This window comes from Lagenorhynchus albirostris, chromosome 7, assembly GCF_949774975.1.
Source record: "Lagenorhynchus albirostris chromosome 7, mLagAlb1.1, whole genome shotgun sequence".
Lineage (NCBI taxonomy): Eukaryota > Metazoa > Chordata > Mammalia > Artiodactyla > Delphinidae > Lagenorhynchus > Lagenorhynchus albirostris.
Window position 1 is genome coordinate 7,556,639 of NC_083101.1, and position 22,451 is coordinate 7,579,089.

The 22,451-nt window shown below is 49.8% G+C and overlaps 1 protein-coding gene across 8 annotated transcripts in view; it reads right to left on the reverse strand.

The window, feature by feature from the left end:
- The window catches only part of SPTAN1 (spectrin alpha, non-erythrocytic 1), a 60,965-nt gene that overhangs the window by 16,622 nt on the left and 21,892 nt on the right, over positions 1–22,451 (reverse strand). For 2 of the 8 annotated variants that reach the window (XM_060154173.1, XM_060154169.1), the window contains exons 10-37: positions 22,201–22,302; positions 21,190–21,327; positions 20,572–20,682; positions 19,930–20,007; positions 19,664–19,819; positions 19,232–19,436; positions 18,291–18,472; positions 17,690–17,933; positions 17,367–17,489; positions 16,576–16,793; positions 15,705–15,797; positions 15,271–15,405; positions 14,053–14,201; positions 12,909–12,968; positions 11,599–11,797; positions 9,490–9,594; positions 9,032–9,055; positions 8,218–8,253; positions 6,034–6,081; positions 5,181–5,272; positions 4,760–4,904; positions 4,473–4,654; positions 3,822–3,921; positions 3,504–3,701; positions 3,256–3,402; positions 2,090–2,193; positions 1,822–1,984; positions 1,412–1,426 (exon numbers count right to left, since the gene is read on the reverse strand). In XM_060154173.1, the coding sequence (XP_060010156.1) occupies positions 1,412–1,426; positions 1,822–1,984; positions 2,090–2,193; positions 3,256–3,402; positions 3,504–3,701; positions 3,822–3,921; positions 4,473–4,654; positions 4,760–4,904; positions 5,181–5,272; positions 6,034–6,081; positions 8,218–8,253; positions 9,032–9,055; positions 9,490–9,594; positions 11,599–11,797; positions 12,909–12,968; positions 14,053–14,201; positions 15,271–15,405; positions 15,705–15,797; positions 16,576–16,793; positions 17,367–17,489; positions 17,690–17,933; positions 18,291–18,472; positions 19,232–19,436; positions 19,664–19,819; positions 19,930–20,007; positions 20,572–20,682; positions 21,190–21,327; positions 22,201–22,302 (3,552 nt within the window). The remainder of the gene's footprint in view (positions 1–1,411; positions 1,427–1,821; positions 1,985–2,089; positions 2,194–3,255; positions 3,403–3,503; positions 3,702–3,821; positions 3,922–4,472; positions 4,655–4,759; positions 4,905–5,180; positions 5,273–6,033; positions 6,082–8,217; positions 8,254–9,031; positions 9,056–9,489; positions 9,595–11,598; positions 11,798–12,908; positions 12,969–14,052; positions 14,202–15,270; positions 15,406–15,704; positions 15,798–16,575; positions 16,794–17,366; positions 17,490–17,689; positions 17,934–18,290; positions 18,473–19,231; positions 19,437–19,663; positions 19,820–19,929; positions 20,008–20,571; positions 20,683–21,189; positions 21,328–22,200; positions 22,303–22,451) is intronic. The other 6 variants (XM_060154175.1, XM_060154172.1, XM_060154174.1 and 3 more) reach the window with 4 other exon arrangements.

Here is a 22,451-nt window from a genome sequence, read left to right on the forward strand (position 1 = left end):
GAAATGCACCAGCTCAGGAGGTGAACTGTGTCAACTCCTAAGTCAGCTGGACTAGCTATCTGTGAGTGAAATCCTAGAATTATACACTTTCTAACATTTTGCAGGAGCTGGTAACGGCCAACTGTAGTTTTGGATCTACTTGTGCATCAATTTCCATCCACGGCTTTCTCCTTAGTGGAAAGCAGCTCTAACTAATGACACACATATGGCCCTCTCATCACCTAAGGTGGCAGGCACTATGAAACAAGGTGTCCGAGGGCCAGCCTCCCCTCCGTCGACAGAGAAGAAGGCTACAGCTGCCGCAAACCCCGGCTTTGCCGGCTTCTCATCTGGCAGCTGCAATCAATCAAACCTGCTGGATTTGTCAAAATCCACGCTTGACTGTACGTAAGAATTTCTTTTTGCTAGAAGAGAGGGCTGGGAGGATGATGGGCATCTGAGGCTGGGGGGCACCACGGGAGACAAGTGGGAGGACGCAGCTGTGGGGCAGTTCTGGGTGAGAAATGCGGGGTTGCAGGCAAGAATGTGATATGGGGAAAAAAGAACTAAAAGGAAAAAAGCAGTACAACTGGGGAAGGATTCTGCATCAAATGTTTCATTTCAGGGGCAGCAACTGTCAAAAGATGGAGCCATGTGGCTGGCGAAATGCAGCACCAACCTGAAGCGTCCCTGCACCAACTCTGCGCCCAAGCCCAACTACAGAAACCAAAAGGCTCAAATGCCCACGCATCCTGACAAAAGCCCCTCTTCTTCTGTTTCTTGTTCTGATCGTTCTTTGGCTCAACTCCCATCCATTCTATTTCTTCATTTCTTCCAACCATCTAGGCAACTTCTAAGCTACGCTTTGACTGGAAAGTCTCTTTCCCTGCCCCTTGGGTAATGTTCACTTTTATCTTAACCTCTCACCCCCAGTTCCTCTTAGACTTAGGAAGCAGATCACCTGCCTCTCTGTGGATCTCCAGCTGTCCCTCTCCAGTGGCCAGCACTTCTGGATGCCAGACTGCGTGGGCAACGAAACTCTCACACCTGGCCCTGCCCTAGTCCACCGAGAGCCACGAGCCCAGAGCAAGAGGAACCCAAGTTTACGCAGAAAAAGCGATTTCATTTTTTAAAAGAAGCACACCTCTTAAAAGAAAGCAGTCAGCTACTGCCCCCCAGATCAAACACTGTGCACAACCTGCCTAAGTGATAAATTAGGAGGGGGAGGGGGAGCGAAGGGCTGCAGGCTAATTACAACAGAGAAAGCCACATCCCACGGGGACACTTGAATGGAGGCTGATGGATGATTAGAAATGAAAAGCATGGATGAGGCGACACCGGCAGAATCTACAATTGCGAGAATCTACACACAAGAGCACAAACACTGGAGCTCGTTTAACTAGAACTCTTAAAAAAAAAACATAAAACTTACCAGCAGCTTGGAAAGCTACAAAAATAAATTAAAATAACGAGAGTTCAGTACACTTATGTGAATATGCACATCAGCTATTCAACAGAAACTCATTTTGCTGTCATACTTCCCCTGGGAAGGTGAGCATTCAGGAACAGCAAATACAAGGGGGCCTTTTCTGCAGACTCTTTAATAGCAGACACGGTTTCAACAGAGGCAAATGAGGAAAGCGGCTTCTGAAACGGCTCTCATCATTTAAGTGAGGCTTTCCCACGGGTTCATCTTATTAAAATACTTTTTCTCGGCATCACTGAGGGTACGAGGAAGTTGTCTTAGAGGTATTTCCCTCTTTTAAAGATACCTTATTTTAACAAGATCTACTCAATAACATAGGCTACTTTGGAGATAAACAGCTAATCTGTTCAGCTCACCTGGATGTTGGTAGGATCCTTATATGACTCATCACTTGCAGTCTGTAATTTTTCACTGATCCAAGCCTCAATCTCATCCACATCCCGGCTGAACTGTTGGAGAGTCTGCGATTCTCCCAGCTTTGACCTTTTCTCAATCATCTGGGCTTTCAGACGTCGCCACCTGAGAAAGTGAAACCGAGAGCAAAGGTGAGCACCCCACAGAACTAGACAGGCTGGGCCGCTCACACAAGGGCGGCAAGACCCGTCGGCTGCACAGACCACCCACCTGTCCAGAACCTCGTTGCGCCGGCTGGAGATGTCGCCTTTGGCGTAGTGGCCGCCGGCGATGAGCTGGTCGGCAAAGGACTGCAGGGCGGCGATCTTCTCCTCCTGTCGGCAAACAAGAGGCGTGAGGTCAAGGCGGGCAAGATGACTCTGCCTCGCCTGGACTGTAGGTCTCGAGAAGAGAACGGTTATTTTGGGTGACTAGCTGGTGATACGATCAGAATACACTGACACTCTAGAAGCAGGAGTGTAAAAAGCCAGAGGAAAGCTTGATTTCAATCATTATTAGAGTAGAGTTTAACTCAAGAAGATTCCAGGTCACGCTGGGGTGGGGCCGGGGCTTGAGCACCAGCAGAGGTCACGTACAAGATTAGGTTTCATAAGAAAACATTGTCCGATTTTCAACAAAATGGTTTCTAAGCCAAGGAGTTTTGCATCTTTCTAGTTTACGTTCATGGATTCACTTACCTACCCATAAGTTTGTTTTTCTTCCCTTTCGGTATAAAAATTTTTCCCTGTGGCATCTCTGTTATTAAAACCTCAGAAATGGGACTTCCCTGGTGGCGCAGTGGTTAAGAATCCGCCTGCCAATGCAGGGGACACGGGTTTGAGCTCTGGTCCGGGAAGATCCCACATGCTGCGGAGCAACTAAGCCCGTGCGCCACAACTTCTGAAGCCCACTCGCCGAGACCACGTGCTCCACAACGAGAGAAGCCACTGCAGTGAGAAGCCCGCGCACCGCAATGAAGAGTAGACCCCCACTCTCCGCAACTAGAGAAAGCCTGTGCGCAGCAACGAAGACCCAACGCAGCCAAAAATAAATAACATAAAAAAAGACACAAATTGGATAACATGAACATTTTTAAAAGTATGCCTCAAACGAACAAACAAAACCTCAGAAGTGCCAGAATTTATATATAAAGTTTAAAAAACTATTAATGCACGTCACTTTTCCTAGAATGCACAGCTCTGCACTGGACCCGATGGGGATTACGCTGCTTCCTCTGTAGTCAACGCCAAGTATTTTAATTTGAGGATGCTGCAAAAGCTCTGCAGCTGAGTTAAGCAAACAATAACTATTTTTTTCTCTTGTCACTGAGAAGGGAAAGGAGAATACGCCAACAGAGAGACCGAAGATGTCAACCTGGAAAGGTACGAAGGCCTCACCTGGACGTTAATGGCTTTGTCGAAGTCCTCGTGTTTTTTGATGAGAGCCTCCACGCTGTCCAGCGAGTCCCCTTTGTCTTCGGTACTCAGGAAGGCCTCCCGGGCAGCCATCCAGCTCTCAGCCTGCTCGCAGTCCCGGTGGAACAGCTGAAGAGGGGACGGGCAGGTGAGAAGACAGAGCCTGTGGCGACGAGCTACCTGGTCAGAAACCCTGCAGCAAACAGGAAGCTACTGTCCAGCACGTGTACCTGCAATTCAAGGCACTGATCCAACATCATCCGGCGCTGGACCCAGGCCTTCTCCAGGTCCGCACGCTCCTGATCTAGAATATGTAGTTTCTCCTTGATCTCGGGGCTGGCATAGTGCCCATGGGCCAACAGCTGCTGCCCAAACTGCTCGAATGCCTGGAAAGTGCCAGCCCTGGCGTCAATTTCCGTCCGGTGCTCCTGCCAAGAGGAGGGAAGGGATTAGGTACCGGCAGGAGCTGCCCACTCTCACGTCAGCTGCAAAGGCCCTCCCAGCCTGGCAGGGCAGCCACGTCTCCGCTGCTCCGCAGGCCCACCTACCTGGTGTCGTTCCAGCAGGGCCTCGGCTCCGGTGACATCCTTGGCTAGCTCGTCTGAGGACACCAACCCTCGGATTCCATTGATCCAAGACATGAGGTCCCTGGAAACCAGATCCACAGAGGAATGGCTGTTACGCTACCTGGCAAGCAGGCCTTCTGCCCAGGAAAAGAGAGAACTACATAATTCTTATCTCAGAGGGCTACTTGGGGTTAATCTAGTTAATCTACCGAATGGGGCCAGAACTCCAGGCAAAGTATTTCAAAGCTTCTTGTTTGTCTTATTGAAATAATAAGAAAAGAAAAACTCAAGAATTCCTCAGAGGAAGAATGAACAGGTTTATAACTAAGATCTTCTCACCCTACAGAAAAACAGGTTCTTACAGACAGTAGCTGTGGTTAAGTTTTCTACAGCTTCAAACGCAAATGCTTTTCTTTAGGATTTTTTTTTTTTTTTTTTTTGCTGTGTGGCTCGTGGGATCTCAGTTCCCCAACCAGTGATTGAACCCACACCCCCAGCAGTGAAAGTACCAAGTCCTAACCACTGGGCCTCCAGGGAATTCCCAGGATTAAGCCTTCTAAGTGCTAGATCCAGGCATGCATTTAATCCAGCTAGAAAGCCCTCTGGCCCAGAGCCAGCGAGCCGGCTTCTTACCGGAAGTCGCTGAGGAAGCGCTGCAGGTCGTGGGAATCGCCCAGCTTGGCCTTGCGCTGGTCGGCGCGCTTGCCCAGGCTGCTCCATGCCTGGTTCAACTCGGTGCACTTCTCCTGCAGGTCCTCTGCCGACTCGGGGTGGGACTGGATCAGGCGCTCGGCTGTTTCCCCAAGGGAATTCACCTGGGGAAGAAAGTGGTGAGCAGCAGGGAAGGAGGGAGCGAGCGCAGCCTCGGGCAGAATCGCAGGAAGTCGGCTCCACACGCACGTCCTCGCACGTCCTCTCACCTTGTCGCCGAGGGCCGCGAGGTCCCTCTCAAAGCCCTCGTGCTTGCGCTGCAGGGCTTGGACACTGGCCAGGTCGTGGCCATAATTGTCTGTGTTTAGAGCCTGGTTCTTCTCTTCGATCCACTCCTTGGTTTCGTCAGCATCTCTGCAGGTGGGACACGCGTTCAAGTTAATGAGTGCTGAGTACGGCTGCCTTAACCTCAGGTCAAGTAGGGAAACTTCATTTCACTGGCACCAGCACATGTGTCAGTGGCCCAACAAGCTCTAAACAGCAAGGAACACATATGGATCCGCTTAGCGTTACTGACTGAGAGCGCCCACCAGGTGCGAGAGCACAACCATCGACAAAAGCCAGCCGTTACCGTCGGCATGAACCCAACTGTGGCCTGCTCCCCCCGTGCCAGCCCCGGCCGTCCCTCACCTGTGGAACCTCTGCACTTCGTGGGCGCTGCCCAGGATCTGGCTCCGCTCCTCGGCCAGCTGCTGCAGGGACCGCCAGCGTTCGTTCAGCTCCTGGGGGAGGACAGCAAAGCGTCAGCCACACCAGACTCTGGGAAAAGGGCCAGAACCAGAGGAATGGTGGCTTAACGTGAAAGGAAAGGCTGGGGCACAGATGATTTCCTGTTTCCAAGCTTCCTAGTTCAGTCGATGAGCACGCCACAACAGCAAAAGTCCAGAAAGCCAGACCCTGCCACAGCTCGCCGGACGCCACGGTGCGAACACTCCACCAACACCTGACTTGCAATCACCGCGGAAGCAGCAGGAGAGACGCCGCTGACTTATCTTCACTCTCAGCGCCTAGCCTGGTGCCTGCCTCAGAGCACTGCTTCCTAACAACAACTGAGTGGACAAATCCCCAAGTCTACTGCTCCCCAACACCCCGCACGACTGCATCGCTGGGCAGCAGCAGCAGTCCAAGGAGCACAGCGCAGCTGCAGGACCCTGTACTGGGGAGACAAGCCAGCTCGGGGTCCAGAAAGGAGGCAAGAAAGGCAGTCACTGCCTTCCAACACTACGCTCCTCGCAGCTCCGGGCCCTCCTGGGGGTGAGGGAAGGAGCTCACCAGGCTCATCGCCAGGACCAGGCAAGCTGAGCACAGCCTCCTGCCGCACAAAGAGAGTAAAGAGAGTCCTGGCCAGGACACCCTCGGGCCCAGGAGAGTGACAAGTGCTACAGTTCATACAACTAATTAGGAGAAGAGCCTTGCTGAAGACAGGAGAAGGAGACAAGGAAGGAGACCGGGGAAGACAAGGAAAGCTGCCATGGTTTCTTACCTTGATGGAATTAAAGGTGGCCACGGTGTGAACCATCAGGCGAGCAGACTATGTGGGGAGGAAAGCAGAAGAGCAAACTAATCAAGTGTCTGCTGATTAAGAGAGAAATCTGAGGTGCAAGTGCTATTAATTAGGTTCCAAATGTCCACCAAAATGACTGTAAAAGGGTACCATCAAATTTCTGAGCAGAGCAGCAATGAGAGTATCAACAACTAGAAAGTCAGGCAGAAACCCAAGTGCACAATCACACCCAACTCAATGATTCATTTTACTTGAAGAGTGAAAAGAGCGGTGAAAACCACAATTAAAACGGCTGGTTGGACAGGAAAAAAAAGGCTCAAAGACTATTGATTGGTGTCTTTTTCTTGTCCCTACTACAGGAGAACAGTCCAGAAAACACACTTAGCTGAATAAATGCTGGAGGCTGGGACTATTTAAATAGTCAAGGACACCACTAATTTCATTTCTGTTCATGGTTACTGGACTGTGGTTCCTTCTAACAGTATCCCCCTTGAACTAAGGGCAACAGCCTTACTAGATGAAAAAGAAAATACGCTGGTAAGTTAGCTTCCTTCTCATCAATGTAGTCACTTCTAAAAATCAAACGCCCCTTGGGATCTCAGAGCCTGCCTAGTTTTATCAGAAAGAAACCCTACTTGGCAGGCACTGTGATGCTCGTAATCTTCAAGTATGTAAAGAAAAGGAGGAGAGGAGCTTGGACGCAGGGAAGTTAGGCTCCTAGGATGTTCCTGTGACACACCCAGTGAAGTGCTCAACCAGTGTGGGTGCGTACAGGGTTCGGAAAGCAGACACCCATTGTTTCGAATCCTTTTCAGAAACAGGAGGTACTGACTGGTGTTTGTCAAGTCATCTGGAGTGTGTTTCTGAAAAAATACCTGTTACCAGAAAAACTCTGGCAGGAGATCAGACAGGTAAGGGCGCTGCTCATTCATGTCACCAATGACTGAATTTTGCTATGCAACGAAAATTAAGATCGAGAAAAGAGGAGAAAGCTGAATCCAAGGAAAAATGTCCCCTTCCTGCCCATCTGGAGCCTATTTAATAAGCAGAATGGTCAGAGCCTGGAGGGCTAAGGAGGCCAAAGAAACAAACCCCTTTCAGCCTAGGTCCTCACAACAGGTCACACCTCATGACAGGGCTGAGAAGTACCAACCTAGGGACTGGTGTGGGGAGACTTTTTGTTTTTAGGTTTTCATGCTTTCTTCAGATTTTAGGAAGGTGTACTTTCATAAAGTAGAAATCTGCTCTTTTTAGCTTGTCTATAACTCAAGTGGCATATTCCTGAAGAGCTGGGTCAGGAGGAAAGATGCTAGAATTGGCATTTAGGCAACTAGTTCCATAATCACGGCTATAAACGCTTCACGTGAAAAAGCTCATCCCCTGTCCTCCTGGAAGTTATGCCCACCCTGGTCAAGCACCACCCCTGGATCTCTCTGGAATAATGTCCACTGCAGCTGGTAAACATCTGGTGTCCCCCCTTTATGTGTCTCGTCGGATGTGGACCTTCTCTCAAGCCTTTCTTAGGCCCCGGGAGGAAGCGGTCAGGCAGACGATGAGTGGAGCTTACTCTCCTTTTCATCCTCACATCATGTGTCCTTTTGGGCTGTAGTCCTATTGGTGGGACCATGCCTGACTATGCAGTGTGACCTCTGTGAACTGCAGTCACCCCTGTAACCTTGGTACCCAACAGGGAATGATCCCAGGACCCCCCGAGGTACTAAACTCCACAGATGCTCAAGTCCCTTGGAGCCGGCGCCCTGTATGGGCGGGTTCTGCATCCTTGGATTCAACCAACCATGGATCGGATGCTAGTATTTTCAATTGTTGGTTGGTTGAATCCGAGGATGTGGACCCACGGATGTGGAGGGCCAGCTGTGTACCCTGGCAGCGACAGTGCATGATAAACTCGACCTAACTGAATTTGTGCTGAGCGTCTGCAGGGAGACATTTTGCTTCTGTGTATTAAGCACCCCATTTCAAGACATGACAGATTCCAAGAATACAACACCAGGGTCAGAAAGACACTGGGCCAAACAAGTCCAGAAACAACCACAGGCTCAGACAAGCCTAAATACTCAGATAACAGGCACGCCAGAAAAGGATGTAAAGTATTTCTGTTCCTGGAAAACCTTTGGAAATAATAATTTGCACAGAAGCTCTTACCTTCCACGGGGAGGCCGTCTTGGAATCAGTTTCATCCTATTCAAAGAAAAAGGAGGCATTTAGGCAGCCAAGCAACTGTGCACAAAACAAAGCAGCCCCAGCCTTCCCTCTGGACGACAGGAAGTTCACAGAGAAATCAGCTGGAACAGCAATTCCCTCTGTGACTCAGAACTCAACACTGGCTGGCAGCAAACTGCAAGGCTGCTCGAGGGAAACGAAGCAAAGAAACAGGAGAGAAAAGTTCTTCCTTTTTTAATGCAGTAGGAGAGATGGAGACAATGGGGAAAGTTAATAAAATGTCCCGCTTTTCTTTATGTCATATTCAGAGGACTCTTTGAAGAGGGATAAACACACCTAAAGAATTGCTGGGGAGGGAGATCAGCTCAGTGGTTTGTGACCGCCTGGAGGGGTGGGATAGGGAGGGAGGGAGGGAGGGAGACGCAAGAGGGAAGAGATATGGGAACGTATGTATAACTGATTCACTTTTAAAGCAGAAACTAACACACCATTGTAAAGCAGTTACACTCCAATAAAGATGTTAAAAAAAAAAAAGAATTGCTGTGGAAAAAATTCTAGGTAACTGAACAGAGAAAAACTCTTTTGATCTTTGGAGGATGGCCAATAGAGACCAACTTCTGTTATTTTCTTTTCTTTTTTTTTTTTTTCTGCTATTTCTTTTCCACAGATTTTTACACACGAAAGGCATCTCTCGAGGTTCAAGAACAGAAATCCTTATGAGGCTCTTGACTTTATCCTCTTCCCAAGAGCTAATCCTTCTCAAGTTCAAGTTCCACACGGGGCACCAGACACTTACCCTGGGCATCGCGCCGTACACCTCCTACAAGCAGAGAAGAAAACCAGTTCTATTATTAGAGGAAATACACACTTCTAAGTTACACTCATCACTGTCATGTCAAACCTGGAGAGAATTACAAAAAGACAGGCAGCCTGACTGGCCAGAGGAACTTCTTAAAGTCTATAGAGAGACCAAGTGTTCCTATGTAATACCTTTTCTTTATGTAAGGGGCTGCATGAATTTATTACTAGTTAAGGGCTAAAGGAACATTCAACAACTTCTACAATATTTAATGGGCATAAGGAGGACAGCTGTTTTTCCCTCCCATCAAAGGTAACCAAGACAGTGCAGGTCACACAGAGAACCAGTGCCCTGGCCACACCCTGTGCTACGGAACACGCGTGCTAGGCTACGCAGGATGAAGGGGGAGCCAAGCTGCTTCCTTAACAGACACCGTGCAGGGGCCAGACCCCCACCTGCTGCTGCACTGCCTGCACCTCCTCCGCCATGAGACCTTCGGACTCCAGGTCTTCAGCCACCTTGTTAATGTCCTTCAGCCGTGACTCATTGGCCTTGAGATCCTTCAAAGAAAAAGACATAATAACTAAAACCCATTAAGAGCAATTCAAAGAAGAGCAACAGGTACTCATAAACTATGGTTTGAATATATAAATTTCTGTCCAATAGGTATCTTATAGTTTTTCTACTCCTTGACGGTCACCTAAATCAGAAAATGCTGATTGTCACTACCAAGGAAGTAAGAAAACAGCAGGGCATCGGAGACGTCTGTCTCATGTTTACTGAACTACCTGTAGTTAATAATAATCCATTATTGGGACTCCCTTGATGGTGCAGTGGTTAAGAATCCACCTGCCAAAAAAAAAAAAAGAATCCACCTGCCAATGCAGGGAACACAGGTTGAAGCCCTGGTCCAGGAAGATCCCACATGTCACAGAGCAACTAAGCCCGCAAGCCGTAACTATTGAGCCTGTGTGCCACAACTACTGAAGCCCACACGCCTAGAGCCCGTGCTCCGCAACGAGAAGCCCACGCACCACAACGAAGAGTAGCCCCCACTCGCCGCAACTAGAGAAAAGCCCACGCACAACAACAAAGACCCAACGCAGCCATAAATAATTAATTTTAAAAAATCCATTATTCTGGTTGGAGATTTTTTTTTTTTTTTTTTTTGCGGTACATGGGCCTCTCACCATTGTGGCCTCTCCCGTTGTGGAGCACAGGCTCCGGACGCGCAGGCTCAGCGGCCATGGCTCACGGGCCCAGCCACTCAGCGGCATGTGGGATCCTCCCGGACCGGGGCACGAACCCGTGTCCCCTGCATTGGCAGGGGGACTCTCAACCACTGCGCCACCAGGGAAACCCTGGTTGGAGATTTTTTAAAAACCTTTCTTTGTAGGGGACAGGACACATGTCAAAACTGTGATGAAATTTTAGTGCTAGCCACTCTGGGAGAAAAGCCCCTCAACCCACCTGAATTGGTTGTAAGAATACTTTTTTATTTGGCCATACCGTGCGACATGCGGGGGTCTTAGTTCCCTGACTGGGGATTGAACCCACACCCCCTGCATTGGGAGTGCAGAGTCTTCACCACTGGACCGCCAGGGAAGTCCCAAGAATACTTTTAAACTGAGGAATGGATAAACAAGATGTGGTATATACACACCACGGAACATTAGCCATAAACAGTTAACAGATCACTGATCCATCTACAAGGATGAACCTTGACAACATTATGCTCTGTGAAAGCTGTCAGCCATAAAGTACATGATCTATGATTCCATTTATAGGAAATGTCCAGAATACATAAATCCAGAGACAAGAAGCAGCTCGGTGGCTGCCAGGTGCTGGGGGGGAGGGGAGGGGGGATAAGGAGTGGCTGCTTAATGGGTCTGTGGTCTCCTTTAAAGTGACAAAAAATGTTCTGGAACTAGACAGAGGGGATAGTAGTGCAACACTGTGAATGAACTAAGTGTTTCTGAATTGTACCCTTTAAAATGGTTAACTCTATGTTACATGAATTTAACCCCAATTAGAAAAACTACTTTTACATGTTTGTATGTTAGGTTTAGGAAAGTTCTTTTTTTTTTTTTTAATTAATTTATTTATTTTTGGCTGTGTTGGGCCTTCGTTCCTGGGCACAGGCCTTCTCTAGTTGCGGCGAGAGGGGGCCACTCTTCATCGCGGTGCGCGGGCCTCTCACTGTCACGGCCCCTCCTGCTGCGGAGCACAGGTGCCAGACGCGCAGGCTCAGTAGTTGTGGCTCACGGGCTTTGTTGCTCCGTGGCATGTGGGATCCTCCCAGACCAGGGTTCGAACCCGTGTCCCCTGCACTGGCAGGCAGACTCTCAACCATTGCGCCACCAGGGAAGCCCTAGGAAAGTTCTTAAAACAACATGTAGAAAAAACTGCATGTATTTCCTCAAAACTAAACTGGTGTGAGAAAAGTTTCGATTAAACTCGTTTAAGAATGGCTACAGAAATGAAGGAATATAATCACTGAATTTTCATTCTGGTAATCCGCAGCAAAAATCAAGAGAACCAAGTCCCCGAACAACTTTCTGTACCTTCTGGAAGTCATCGAACTTCTTCTGCAGCACTTCGACCTGCTCCAAGTCTGCGCCGACCTCCTCGCTCGTCAGGGCCGCTTCCTTCTCGTTGATCCACTGCTGTAGCTCATTCGCTTCACGGAACAGCATAAACTTCTTACAACTCTTCTCCAACATGCCTTTACGCTTCTCCCCCAGTTCCAGCAAAGAATGGTACCTGATGTAATTCGAGAGGGTGACAAGAGGGGGCAGGGGAGACAGTTAGCTTCCCACAGTGGCAAACTACCAGCTGTCTCCAAGATGTGGGTCCCAGGCTGTGAGTCGGTAACGATGATGCCCTGGTGACAAAGTATCGGAAGGCAGACGAAGACCCCGAGCACCCACAGACCACCTCAGGGACAAGCACACACGGCACTGTTCACAACTGGGCGGCTGGGTGGCCCGGCACACTCATGCCCAGCCACGTGCGCACTGACATCACAACCACAAAGGACCGAAACCAAGCGTTTGGCACACCACCACAGGCTCCATGCGACTACAGCTGCGAGATGAGATGAACTTGCTGCGCGTAATGTATACAGAGGGCTTGTTCTCCTGCCGTGTGATTCTGCCAGCAGCCCCCAGGCGGTGGGGGAAGGTATGCTGAGCTATCTTAAACAGCCTCCTACAGGATTTTAGTATCTCCGGAACAGTAGGAAATTTCTACTGTTTCTAAAATAATACATTTATTTCTCAGAAAGTTTTGGCCACTTCAGAAGGAGAAATCACATAAATCCCATTTCATTAGCTGAACGTTTCTTATGAAGAGACTCAAATGACACTCTCACCCTGGGGAACTAAAATACAAAAGACTGAACTTCTGGTATCTTTAGAGATGTGAAAATGACAAACTTAGTACAACTGAGTTAAAATTCCAAAAAAAAAAAAATCTAGAATCCATTCTAAGCTTCCAGAAGTGAAATAAAAAAGGAACGAATTACCAAGTATCAGAGCACTTTACGAGGCATGTGGTTTCCTGCCTACTGAGGGCTATGGCATCATCGGCCTCCGGGTCTGCTGAGAGCGGCTGGTCCAGCACAAAAGCCACCAGCAGGGGAACCAACAACACTCCGAACACACAGCTGCACAGAAGCAACCAACGAGAGAAGCGGCCACAGCTGACACAGCTTCACCCAAACCCCTTCCCTTGTGAGCGAAAGCTGCTGCCGGAGACGGGCCCCTCCCGCCCCTCGCCTTCCTGGACCCACGAGCGCCTTCAAGAGAAGCGGCAGCGGGAGGATGGACGGGGAGCCAAGGGCGGCGCTCGGCAGAGCTTCCGGCCTACTCACAGTTCTTCCACCTGTTTCATACGCAGAGACACGCTGCCGGCCTCCTTAGTTACGCGCGTCCTGCACAGAGGGGCACAGCAAAAGCACGCACGGATTAGTGGGTTAATCCACGGGGATGGAAGGCAGCGGCTCTGATGGGTGCTGTGACGGCGGAGGCTTTGAGTGGGGAAAATTAGGGAGTCATTCAAGAGCTCTTGGAAGCAGGCCAGGCCGGGAGTAAAATCACAGTAAGGAAAGAGCAGGAAAATCACATTAAATTAGGGGGTTAGTTCACCTTCGTTTTCCTGACGTCTGCCACGCTTAAGGCAGTAAACGTTCCTGTGCTAGAAACACTGGTCACTTCGCAGAGCCAGGCCAGGGGATACAGTGACCGCCCCGAGGAAGAGACTCTCCTGAGGGCTAACACGCAACTGTAGTCAGATATCTGGTCCACTGTTTTGCTCTCGTGTTTATGATCCAGGCCAAAACCTCTCATTCTTGTCTTAACAGTAACAGAAAATATCTAATTAAGTGTATAAATAACCGATCTTCGCGGGGATCATCAGGGTCAGAAAAGTTCTATTATTCTAAACTCTAGTGAGGATGTATTTTCTGGATCTCTCCCAAGTGCCTAAAGCCTTTGATTTCATTGGCAGAGTAAGATATACCCTAAAGGAGGGACATAGGTCTTTATGGGGGCTTAGCTACAGGAAAGAGGACAGAGCCGATTCATAAAAAGTATACTCCATTCTCAGAGCACAAAGTCGACAGACGAGACGCTCCCTACGCGGCCTTTTACAAAGGGCAGCGCCGGAGGCGTGTGGAACAGCTAAAAACCCATTTCAAGAACATCTCCTGACCCGAGGACAAAGACTGAGACGGTAATAATTTGCAAATGTCTAGGAAAAGAAACTTGCCAATGCAGGGGAAGACAACAAAACAATGGAGAACAAAGGTACGGGTCAGGGATTTTAGGTTCCAACAGCGTTGTGTGGGTTAGAAGCGACTTGGGAAAGGCAGGAAGCGTGGTTCTTGAGTGCAGACAGGCATCATAAGAGCATTTGCTCTGGAGCCTCAGGACGCTGCCTAAACCTCAGCCCATGCGCGACGCAGACTAAGCCCCAAGCGGCGCTGGGCCCTTCGTGCCCGATGGCGAGACCCTTACTGGTTGTCGATCTGCTCCTGCCGCAACGCGATGCTGCCCTGCTCCTCCAGGAGGTTCTCCCGGGAGGCCGACTGCGCAGGGTCCAGCTTCTTCACGTACGCGGCTGGCACGAAACCCTGACGATCGTTCACCTCCACTTTCCACCAGTCCTAAGTGGAAAAAAAGAGAGACTTGAAAGCCAATTCCTCCCCTGAGGAAGGAAGAACCCAAGGAGGCCTGTGTGCATACAAAAGAAAGCTCTAATCACGGCAAGAGAATCCCGTGACGTGCCAAGTATGCAGACGGTCACAGTGCAGCCCCGATGACTCGGGACAGGAAGGCCAGCCTTCTCTTCGCGTAGACGCCCTGCAACTGTGCTAATACTGCAGCCATGAGCCACGCTTAAGTAAGTTAAGTGAAATTAAATAAAAACGCAGCTGCACTTGCCACACGTGAAGTACTTCACAACCACCTGCGGTTAGCAGCTACTGTAGGGCCAACACAGACATAAAACATCCACCACCACAGAAGGTTCTACTGGACGACGCTGCTGTTGAGTAAATCAGTCAGACCGGAGGGTTAGTTGAGGGTGAGAGTCAACATAAAGACACCAGTCAGGTTTTCTCAAATTCCCACGACTGGGGTAAGCTGAGGGTGTGGGAATAGGAGGTTCTTGACAACGGCCGGGCCGAGGACACTTCCCCAGCCTAGACCGAGAGGGGAGGCAGGCTCTTTGGGGATCAGTCCTATGACACGTGGAGGACCATGGACTCACTCCAAGGACACTGCCAAACCAGAATGTGTCAGGCGAGAAACGCTGATGAACCAGGCAGCATTTAACTTTGAGAAGACGGAGCCTACGGGGTGACGTTGGCGCCGTCTTCAACTGTCTGCTGTAGTCGTACAGTCTAGAACCAACAGGTACAAGCTACAGAGGAGCACACTTTGATCCAAGAGAGAAAAAAAATTCCACTTGGAATTTTTTTCAATGGTGAAAAAAGCTACCCTTGAGAGGGTGGGTCATTACACTAGCTTCCGGGTATTCAAGGAAACAAGACTGGTCATCTTGATCACAGGCAAAACAGGATAAACCTGTATGAAGTGGGAGGTGGACCAGGGAAGTAAAGTCTTCAAATTCGAAACCAGCCTCATCCTGGAAAGACACACTCGCAAGACGCCCAACTGAGCGCAACTGGCGGTGCTGATGGAGACCCGCCCACGGCCTCTTTCTGCGCTTGCCTTGTTGGTGCTGTTGAGCAAGGTGAGGATATCCCCTTTCTTCATGGTGACCTCTCGAGGGCTCTTCTCCTGATAGTCGTAGAGCGCCAAGACCAGCTCCTTCCCGGTCTCGTCATCCATGGGGGCCACTTGTTGCTAAAAATCCAAAGGAAGGGCAAACAAAGTTACAGGATGTCCCCGGTGTGGCATCTAAGCCCACGGCGGACTCCAACTTCCACAGCTGTCCCAAATTTACCAAACACACCTTTGTCAGAGCTCTTCTCTGAAGCTACCAACAAAATCTGATTCAGGAAGTTCAGCTGTCTTGGGGTCTTTGAGGTCACAAGAACAACACCCATGACCGTGACACCTGCTGGCCGCATCCGGGTCCTTCATCTTCCCCAGCCCCCCAGCCCCCAGGGAACTCGCAGCTGCTGAACGGAAGCCACACTCACCCGGCATGACTGGGCCTGCTCTCGCAGAGCCTGGATGCTGCTGCCATAAGCGCTGAGATCCGACATCAAAGCCTCGTGTTTCTTTAGCAGAGCCTGGAACCAAAATAACACACGGCGACCCTGAGCAAGAAGCCAGAGCCGCCCTGCTGCCTCTCCCACACGCCACCTGCCTCTGAAATCTGTTTAGTTACCCGGCGACCTGATCAGTCCTCCACTCTCTCCCCCTTTTTGATAAACATTTAATTTGGAGGAAATACTGTGATTTCTACTATAATCTTTTCAGCCTGCCTTTACATGCTTAACTAGGCAACCCCTGAAACACATGAAGGGACATAAAGAACAACATCACACGTACAGCAGATCCACCCCCATCCTAAGAAATAAACATTCCCGACAAGTGGCAGCTCCCTCGTCCAGGGAACCCCGTTCCCCGTTCCCCGCCACACTCGGTGCTTCTCCATTTTCCTCTACCGCCACTTCCAAAAATCATCTCAGGTCGTGTCAATATTCAGCTCACTGTGGTTTTTGTGAAGACTGACAAGAGAAGAGGTAGGCACACGGCTACACCTAGACCTTTATGAATAAAATTTAAGGGGTCCACTAAAAAAAGATGACTAACAAAGAACTGTGTTTATGTACGTATGTGTATGCAGGTGGGGGAGGAAAGATGAAACAAGAATGGAGAAATGGTCACGGCTGATGGTGAAAGGCCGTCTCCTCTCTTCTTTAAGTATGACTGAATTTCCATAGTAAAAAGGGAAAAAAGACGCTGAAACACTTTGAAGGGCGACAGCCGTGAGGCTGCACCTTCCACGTGGTCATTCTCCCAGCCAGCCCCAGCCCGAGCATGGCAGCCCCCAGCTCGCCTCACCTCAGCCGAGTCCTCGTCCTTCCCATAGTCGGTGCTGCCGACGATGGGCTCCTTCTCCCGCATCCACGACTCGGCCTCGTTGGCATCAGCGAAGTACTGCTGGGCCTGCAGCGAGTCCTCCAGGTCCTGACGCCGCTGGGAGGCCTTGGATTTCAGCGACTCCCACTTCTGGTTCAGCTCGTGGAGCTTGGCCTTCACGTCCTCTGCAGCAAAATGGCCTGCGAGGTAGGCAGGGGAGGGAGGACAACGAGAAGCAGGTGGACACGTTGCAGCAGGACAAAAACGTCCTCTGTGCGCTCGCAGCACCTACGACACTACATCTTGAGGAGCCAGGCCCCTTCATATTTTCAGTTTTACGAGAGGTCCAGGTTCCAGCCCAACAGATCTGCTTGTCTTCTGCCTCCTCAAAGCATGAAGTCTATCTAGACTCTAAGAAGGAGGGTATCCCTAGTTGGTGTCAGTGATGTTATCATAAAGAAACAATAAAAATAATAGCCCCCACGCCCCCAACTCCCAGTCACGGAGACTCACACTTGCCGGGCACTGTCTCAGGCTCCTCAGTGTCTGACCTTGTTTAATCCTCACAACTGTGGGAGCAGGTGATATCATCCCCACCTCACAGGTAACAAGTCCAGCTCAGAGAGGTTATGGGCAAGTCAAAGTCATAGTCAGGAGAGAGCGGGGACGGTCTTCAACCCTACAGCCCAGCCTGACTTGGGCCCACGCACTCAGCCTTCCAAGAAGAGTGCCGTGAGGAATGAGAGTGAAGCCACTTTTCCAACGACACTCACCTTCATCCACCATGGCGTTCCCCTTCTGTGTAACTGCTTTGATGCGGGGCTCATGTCCGGCAATCTCTGCTTGTAGGGCTTGGTGTTTCTTTAGCAGATTCTGGACTCCAATTAAATCTTTGCCTGAAAGAGAAACCACTCCCAAGTCACCCAAGCCATCAAGAGAAGAGGCAGCATAACTGTCACTTAGCTTCCACCACGGTTTACCTAAACTTCCAGTTCAACTTAAACTTGACCTTGCTCACTCTGACACTGGTCCCCTTCCTGCCATAAGGGTAGAACCCTTTCCCAACTGGATTCCTGTCTGATGGCGGGAGGCTGACCTCTGTTGGTGGATGCAGCAATGGGTTCTTTCTCTCGAATCCATGTCTCCTCATCCTCGACGTCACGGAAGAGCTGCTGCAAACGCAGAGAATCTGCCAGCTTCTGCTTCCGGGCAATCATGGGCTCCTTGAGAGCCTCATAGCGGGCCACCAGGGCTTCCTGCTTCTTCTTGATGTTTTCAGCATCAAAGTGGCCAGCATCCTGGAACTGGCGGGCCTGGATGGTGATGCCATCGATTCGATCCTGGGAACAGGTAGGACAGAGTCTTGAAAGCCTGGCCCAGCGTGGGGCAACTATGTTCTGGACATTTCTAGGCTGACTTTATTACTTCAGGTGTGGTTTGCTCACATACCGAGAAAATATAACACGGTTCTTTTCCCATACCCAAGAGCATTCTTTCTGCCACTGTTTCCCCTCATTCTGGGATCCCAGAAAGGTCCGAGGGAAGGCAGTCTAATTTGAACAGAAGCATATAGCGCACACATGGTTCCCTAAGAAAATCAACACACTTCATCCCTCCCCACACCAGCTGCTCTTGACCGACTGGCCACTCTCACTCCTGTGCTCACTGGCCCAAAAGCCGCGCCCAGGTCCCCGTACCTGGTGTGCTGCCACATCGGCCTCCAGCAGGGCGTGCTTCTTCTGGAGGTTCTGGACATTGGTAAGGTCTTTGCCGTAATCGTCCGAAGCCAGGTGACCTTCCACTTCGTACAGCCACAGTTCGATGTCCTCAACGTTGCGATTAAACTGCTGCTGCTGGTTAGCCTCACGGAGCTTTATTCCTAGTCACGGAGGCAAGTTTGATTTCATTAGTTAACACCGTCCTTCTGCCAGTGTGCTCTCAACAATGGCACCTCGCAGAAGGACCACGGGGCAGGATTCTAGTTACAGAGTCACTGCTATCAAGAGGGTAAAGAAAAACCGCAGCCTCTGCTCCACCTTTTAGATGCTGAAGTGGAAGTCGTTTAAGAAGCCTTCTAACCCCCATGGGATAGGGGCTGGCGAATGGTTAAGTGCCCTTGGCTCCCGGCTGAGCTCTGACTTTCAGTGATGAGGCCCAATTCAGTCAGGCCCAACGACCAAATCATCCCCTTCTCACTCAGGCTCCCTGCCCTCCCTGACCAGCACGCTCAACCACATTCACCAAATCAGCAAAGCATCAGGAACCCAGGGCAGGTGACTCCTACCCAGGAAGTGAGCCCGAGTGCCCAGGTCACCCAGCTCAGCTTGCCTGGGTGGCACATGTCCCCAAAACACGGAACGAGGGAGGAAGATTTAATTCCCCAAACGGCCTCCCATAACCCCGTGCACACCTCCTCTATTTTTTTTTTTTTTTTTTGGCGGTACGCAGGCCTCTCACTGTTGCGGCCTCTCCCGTTGCGGAGCACAGGCTCCGGATGCGCAGGCTCAGCGGCCATGGCTTACGGGCCCAGCCACTCCGTGGCATGTGGGATCTTCCCGGACCGGGGCACGAACCCGTGTCCCCTAGATCGGCAGGTGGACTCTCAACCACCGCGCCACCAGGGAAGCCCTCCTCTCACCTTTTAGTTCCGTGGCCTCCAGCAGTTTCTTCCACAAACTGATGACCTCATTCATTCGAGCTGCCACCTCGTCCTTGGCATAGTGGTTGACGTCAATCAGCTTTTGCCCGGCTTTCTCCAGGGCGTCAATGCGGCTCTGGTTTGCCGAGAGCTCAGCCTCAAAAGCCTGATGTTTCTGTACCTTCCCTTGCAGGTTCGATGGGTCCTGCCAAGGAAAGGAAGAAGGGAGTTCTATCTTGAACCTAAGGACATCAAGTTACGCTGCATTACCCTCACACTTATCTTTATAGGGAGACATATAAAACGACCAGCTTACATTAAATAGTGTATATTTTGAAATTTCCAATTTCTTTATTTAGCTACAGTTTAACTGTGAGTGCTGTGTTTAGCTTACTAACCAAGTGCTACATGGCAATGCTAACAGGACATTACTTTATAAGCTTCGTCCGTGGCGGTTTTCATCTTCTCATTGACCCAACTCTTGAGCTCATCAGAGTCACGGAAAAACTGCTGCAAGTGGAAGGAATCAGCCAGTTGGGCCCGGCGATACATGGCTCTCTCGTGAAGGGCGTTGCGGCGGCTCAACAGCTGGAAGGCAAGGCTCGCTGTGAATCTCCAGCTCTTACCCCCCCGCAGATCAGGCTCAGAAGGGCCACCCACGGATAGAAAGGAGGTGTGTAAAGAGGCTGCACACTTACCGCATCTCGGCGAGTAGCCACATCTTCCATCGCATAGTGGTTGTTCTGTATTAGCTTGGTGGCAAACTCGTCTAAGGCCTAGGAAAAAGAATAAGGTTCTTCACTGGTGAGCGACTCTTCCACAGCTTGGACCCCAGAGGAAAGTGCAGAACAGGGCACGGAATGCTCTAGACCTGAACACAGGTCAAGGTTTTCACTCTGAGGTTTGCTGTGACAATCTTTATCCCTCAACTGTTGAGTTTTTGCTTGATGTTCTTAGAGGGCACAGAGTTACGCTAGCTTCACTCAGGACTGGACACGTTAGCTGCAGCTAACGTCACAGCAGGAACTGACGGAGTCAGATATGGGTCAACAGCCTTTCAATTCCTACTTCTAAGGTCTGTGTTCAATGGGAAAATATCTCTTACATTAATGCTTAATTACTTTTAGAGGAAGGTAATCTCAACTTGGAGGTTTACATCAAGAAAATGACTTCATTCTAGAAGTCGTGCTGTGTCTCCAACAAGGTGGTCAATCATCACCGTGAGACTTTAAGCACCCGGAGCCTTCACTGAACCTGCTCAGGAACCTTCTGGAACAAGACGAGACCTCTGCTGACTCTCATGATAATCTGAAGGCACTGACAGCAGGGAGGGGTCTTACTGTAATCTTCTCCTCCTGGGCACTGAGGGATTTCTCGAAGTCCTCGTGCTTCTTGAGAAGCGCTTCCACGCTATCCAAGGAATCTCCCAGGTCTTCATTCAACAGGAACGCCTTAGAAGAGGAAACAAAATGTTGAGATAATGTCTGATTCCTTTCACCTCCTAAGGCTGGAAAGCAAAGGCTATTCTGGCAGAAGGACAAAAGGAAGGAAAGAAGTTCTATGGCTATTACACCTTCAAATCTCCCCCAGAAAGCCAGAAGCCTCTTCAGATTCCCTTAAAACTAATCCAACAAGAGCATGAAATCCTTATTCCACATTCCACTGAAACTTTTTTCCAATAGCTTCTGTTGCTTCTATTAGATTTAAATTACGCATAATGCTATGTTCTAAAGAAACAAAATCTCTTTAACAAAACACTTCACGCCATCACACTCCCCTGAAAAACTGGGGCCTTTTCTGAGGGCCTTTCAATCTCGGCAGCAAGGACCGTGCTGGCAGAGCCCACAGAAGCTGGCAACCCTCCACCTGACGCAGAACTGAACCACTGGTGATCCCCGCACAGAATGTGCTAACTGAGCAGCAGACGGAGCAGGCGGCCGGTTCCCATCCCCAATCACCTCCTGTTTGCTCATCCAGTTGTCCACCTGCTCAGTGTCGCGGTAGAAGAGCTGCAGGTCCATGCACTGCTCATACTGCTGCCGCCGCAGCTCCCACAGCTCCAGCAGCGCGGCCCGCTCCTCGGAGAGGATGGTCAGCTGGGAGGGAGAGGGGGCAGGTGGAGGGAACCTCAGTGCCCACGGCCGCTGGGCAGACTCAGAGGCTGCCCTGGCATTTCCAACCCTCTGCCAACCTTCAGGCCTCTGCTCCGATTTAAATAAGGGAAGGAGAACATTTCCTTGCACATGTCAGGCAAGCCACAAGAAACCACAGATCCTGAGCGGCTTGCTGAAAGTTGATGTTAAACCTAAGAGGGGTGGCCCTGCTCGAATGAATCTAGAATTAATTTACTGCCACATTATCACAAATAATGTTAGGCAAAAATGGCAAATAAACCCCTAGGTAGAAGAAAAAGGGCATCTATGTAAAAGTGAGGCGGCATAAATGGAGTAGGGGCTCTTAGGTGAGAGACGTCAATTGAGTGGTACTCCCCAGAATATGCTGACTAGACCCAGGAATGCCCTAGGCTTAATTTTTAGGCTCTAAAGTTAATGACAATAAAGTGTGTCTTTGAAATGTCTCTTCTTGGTCTCTATAACATTAAAAATATGTATCGTTATCTAATGTTCGTCAAGCATCTTCATAAAGATACTTTGAAACTCTGGAATTATACACACACATACAAATAATACAAATTTGTTTCCTCTTGGCTCCAACTACTAATGCAGGACTCAGCTCCCTGCAAAGCCCCCTTTAAGTAGGAAATGTGTTACATGTATCCCAAACAAATGGAACTTTCTCTCCCTGATCAATCACCACACATCTTCTTTTAAAATCTCTGGAGCTGCTGCTTCCAGGCGGAATCTCTTGTGTAAGTTTTCTCACACACCAGGGTGAATGCAACGTCTGGATATTTAAGGCTGGTTAATAGCTTTCGGAGACTTAGTAAAAGAGTCTTTCTCCTCTCTTACCTTCTCCCTCACTTCATCTGAGGCGTAATGACCAGCAGCAAGCAGGGCCTGTCCAGACTCATCGGCAGATTTAAAGCTATCTTCGTGAGCATCAATTTCACCCTAAGGGGGGGCGGGGGGGAGAAAAGGACAATTTATGCCCAGCATCTTGTAAAAGAAGAGGAAGTTACTGAATTACACATAATCATTACAAATCAGGAATATCACGTCTAGAATGAGGAAAAAAATCAAAGATAAGGCCAGGTTTCCAA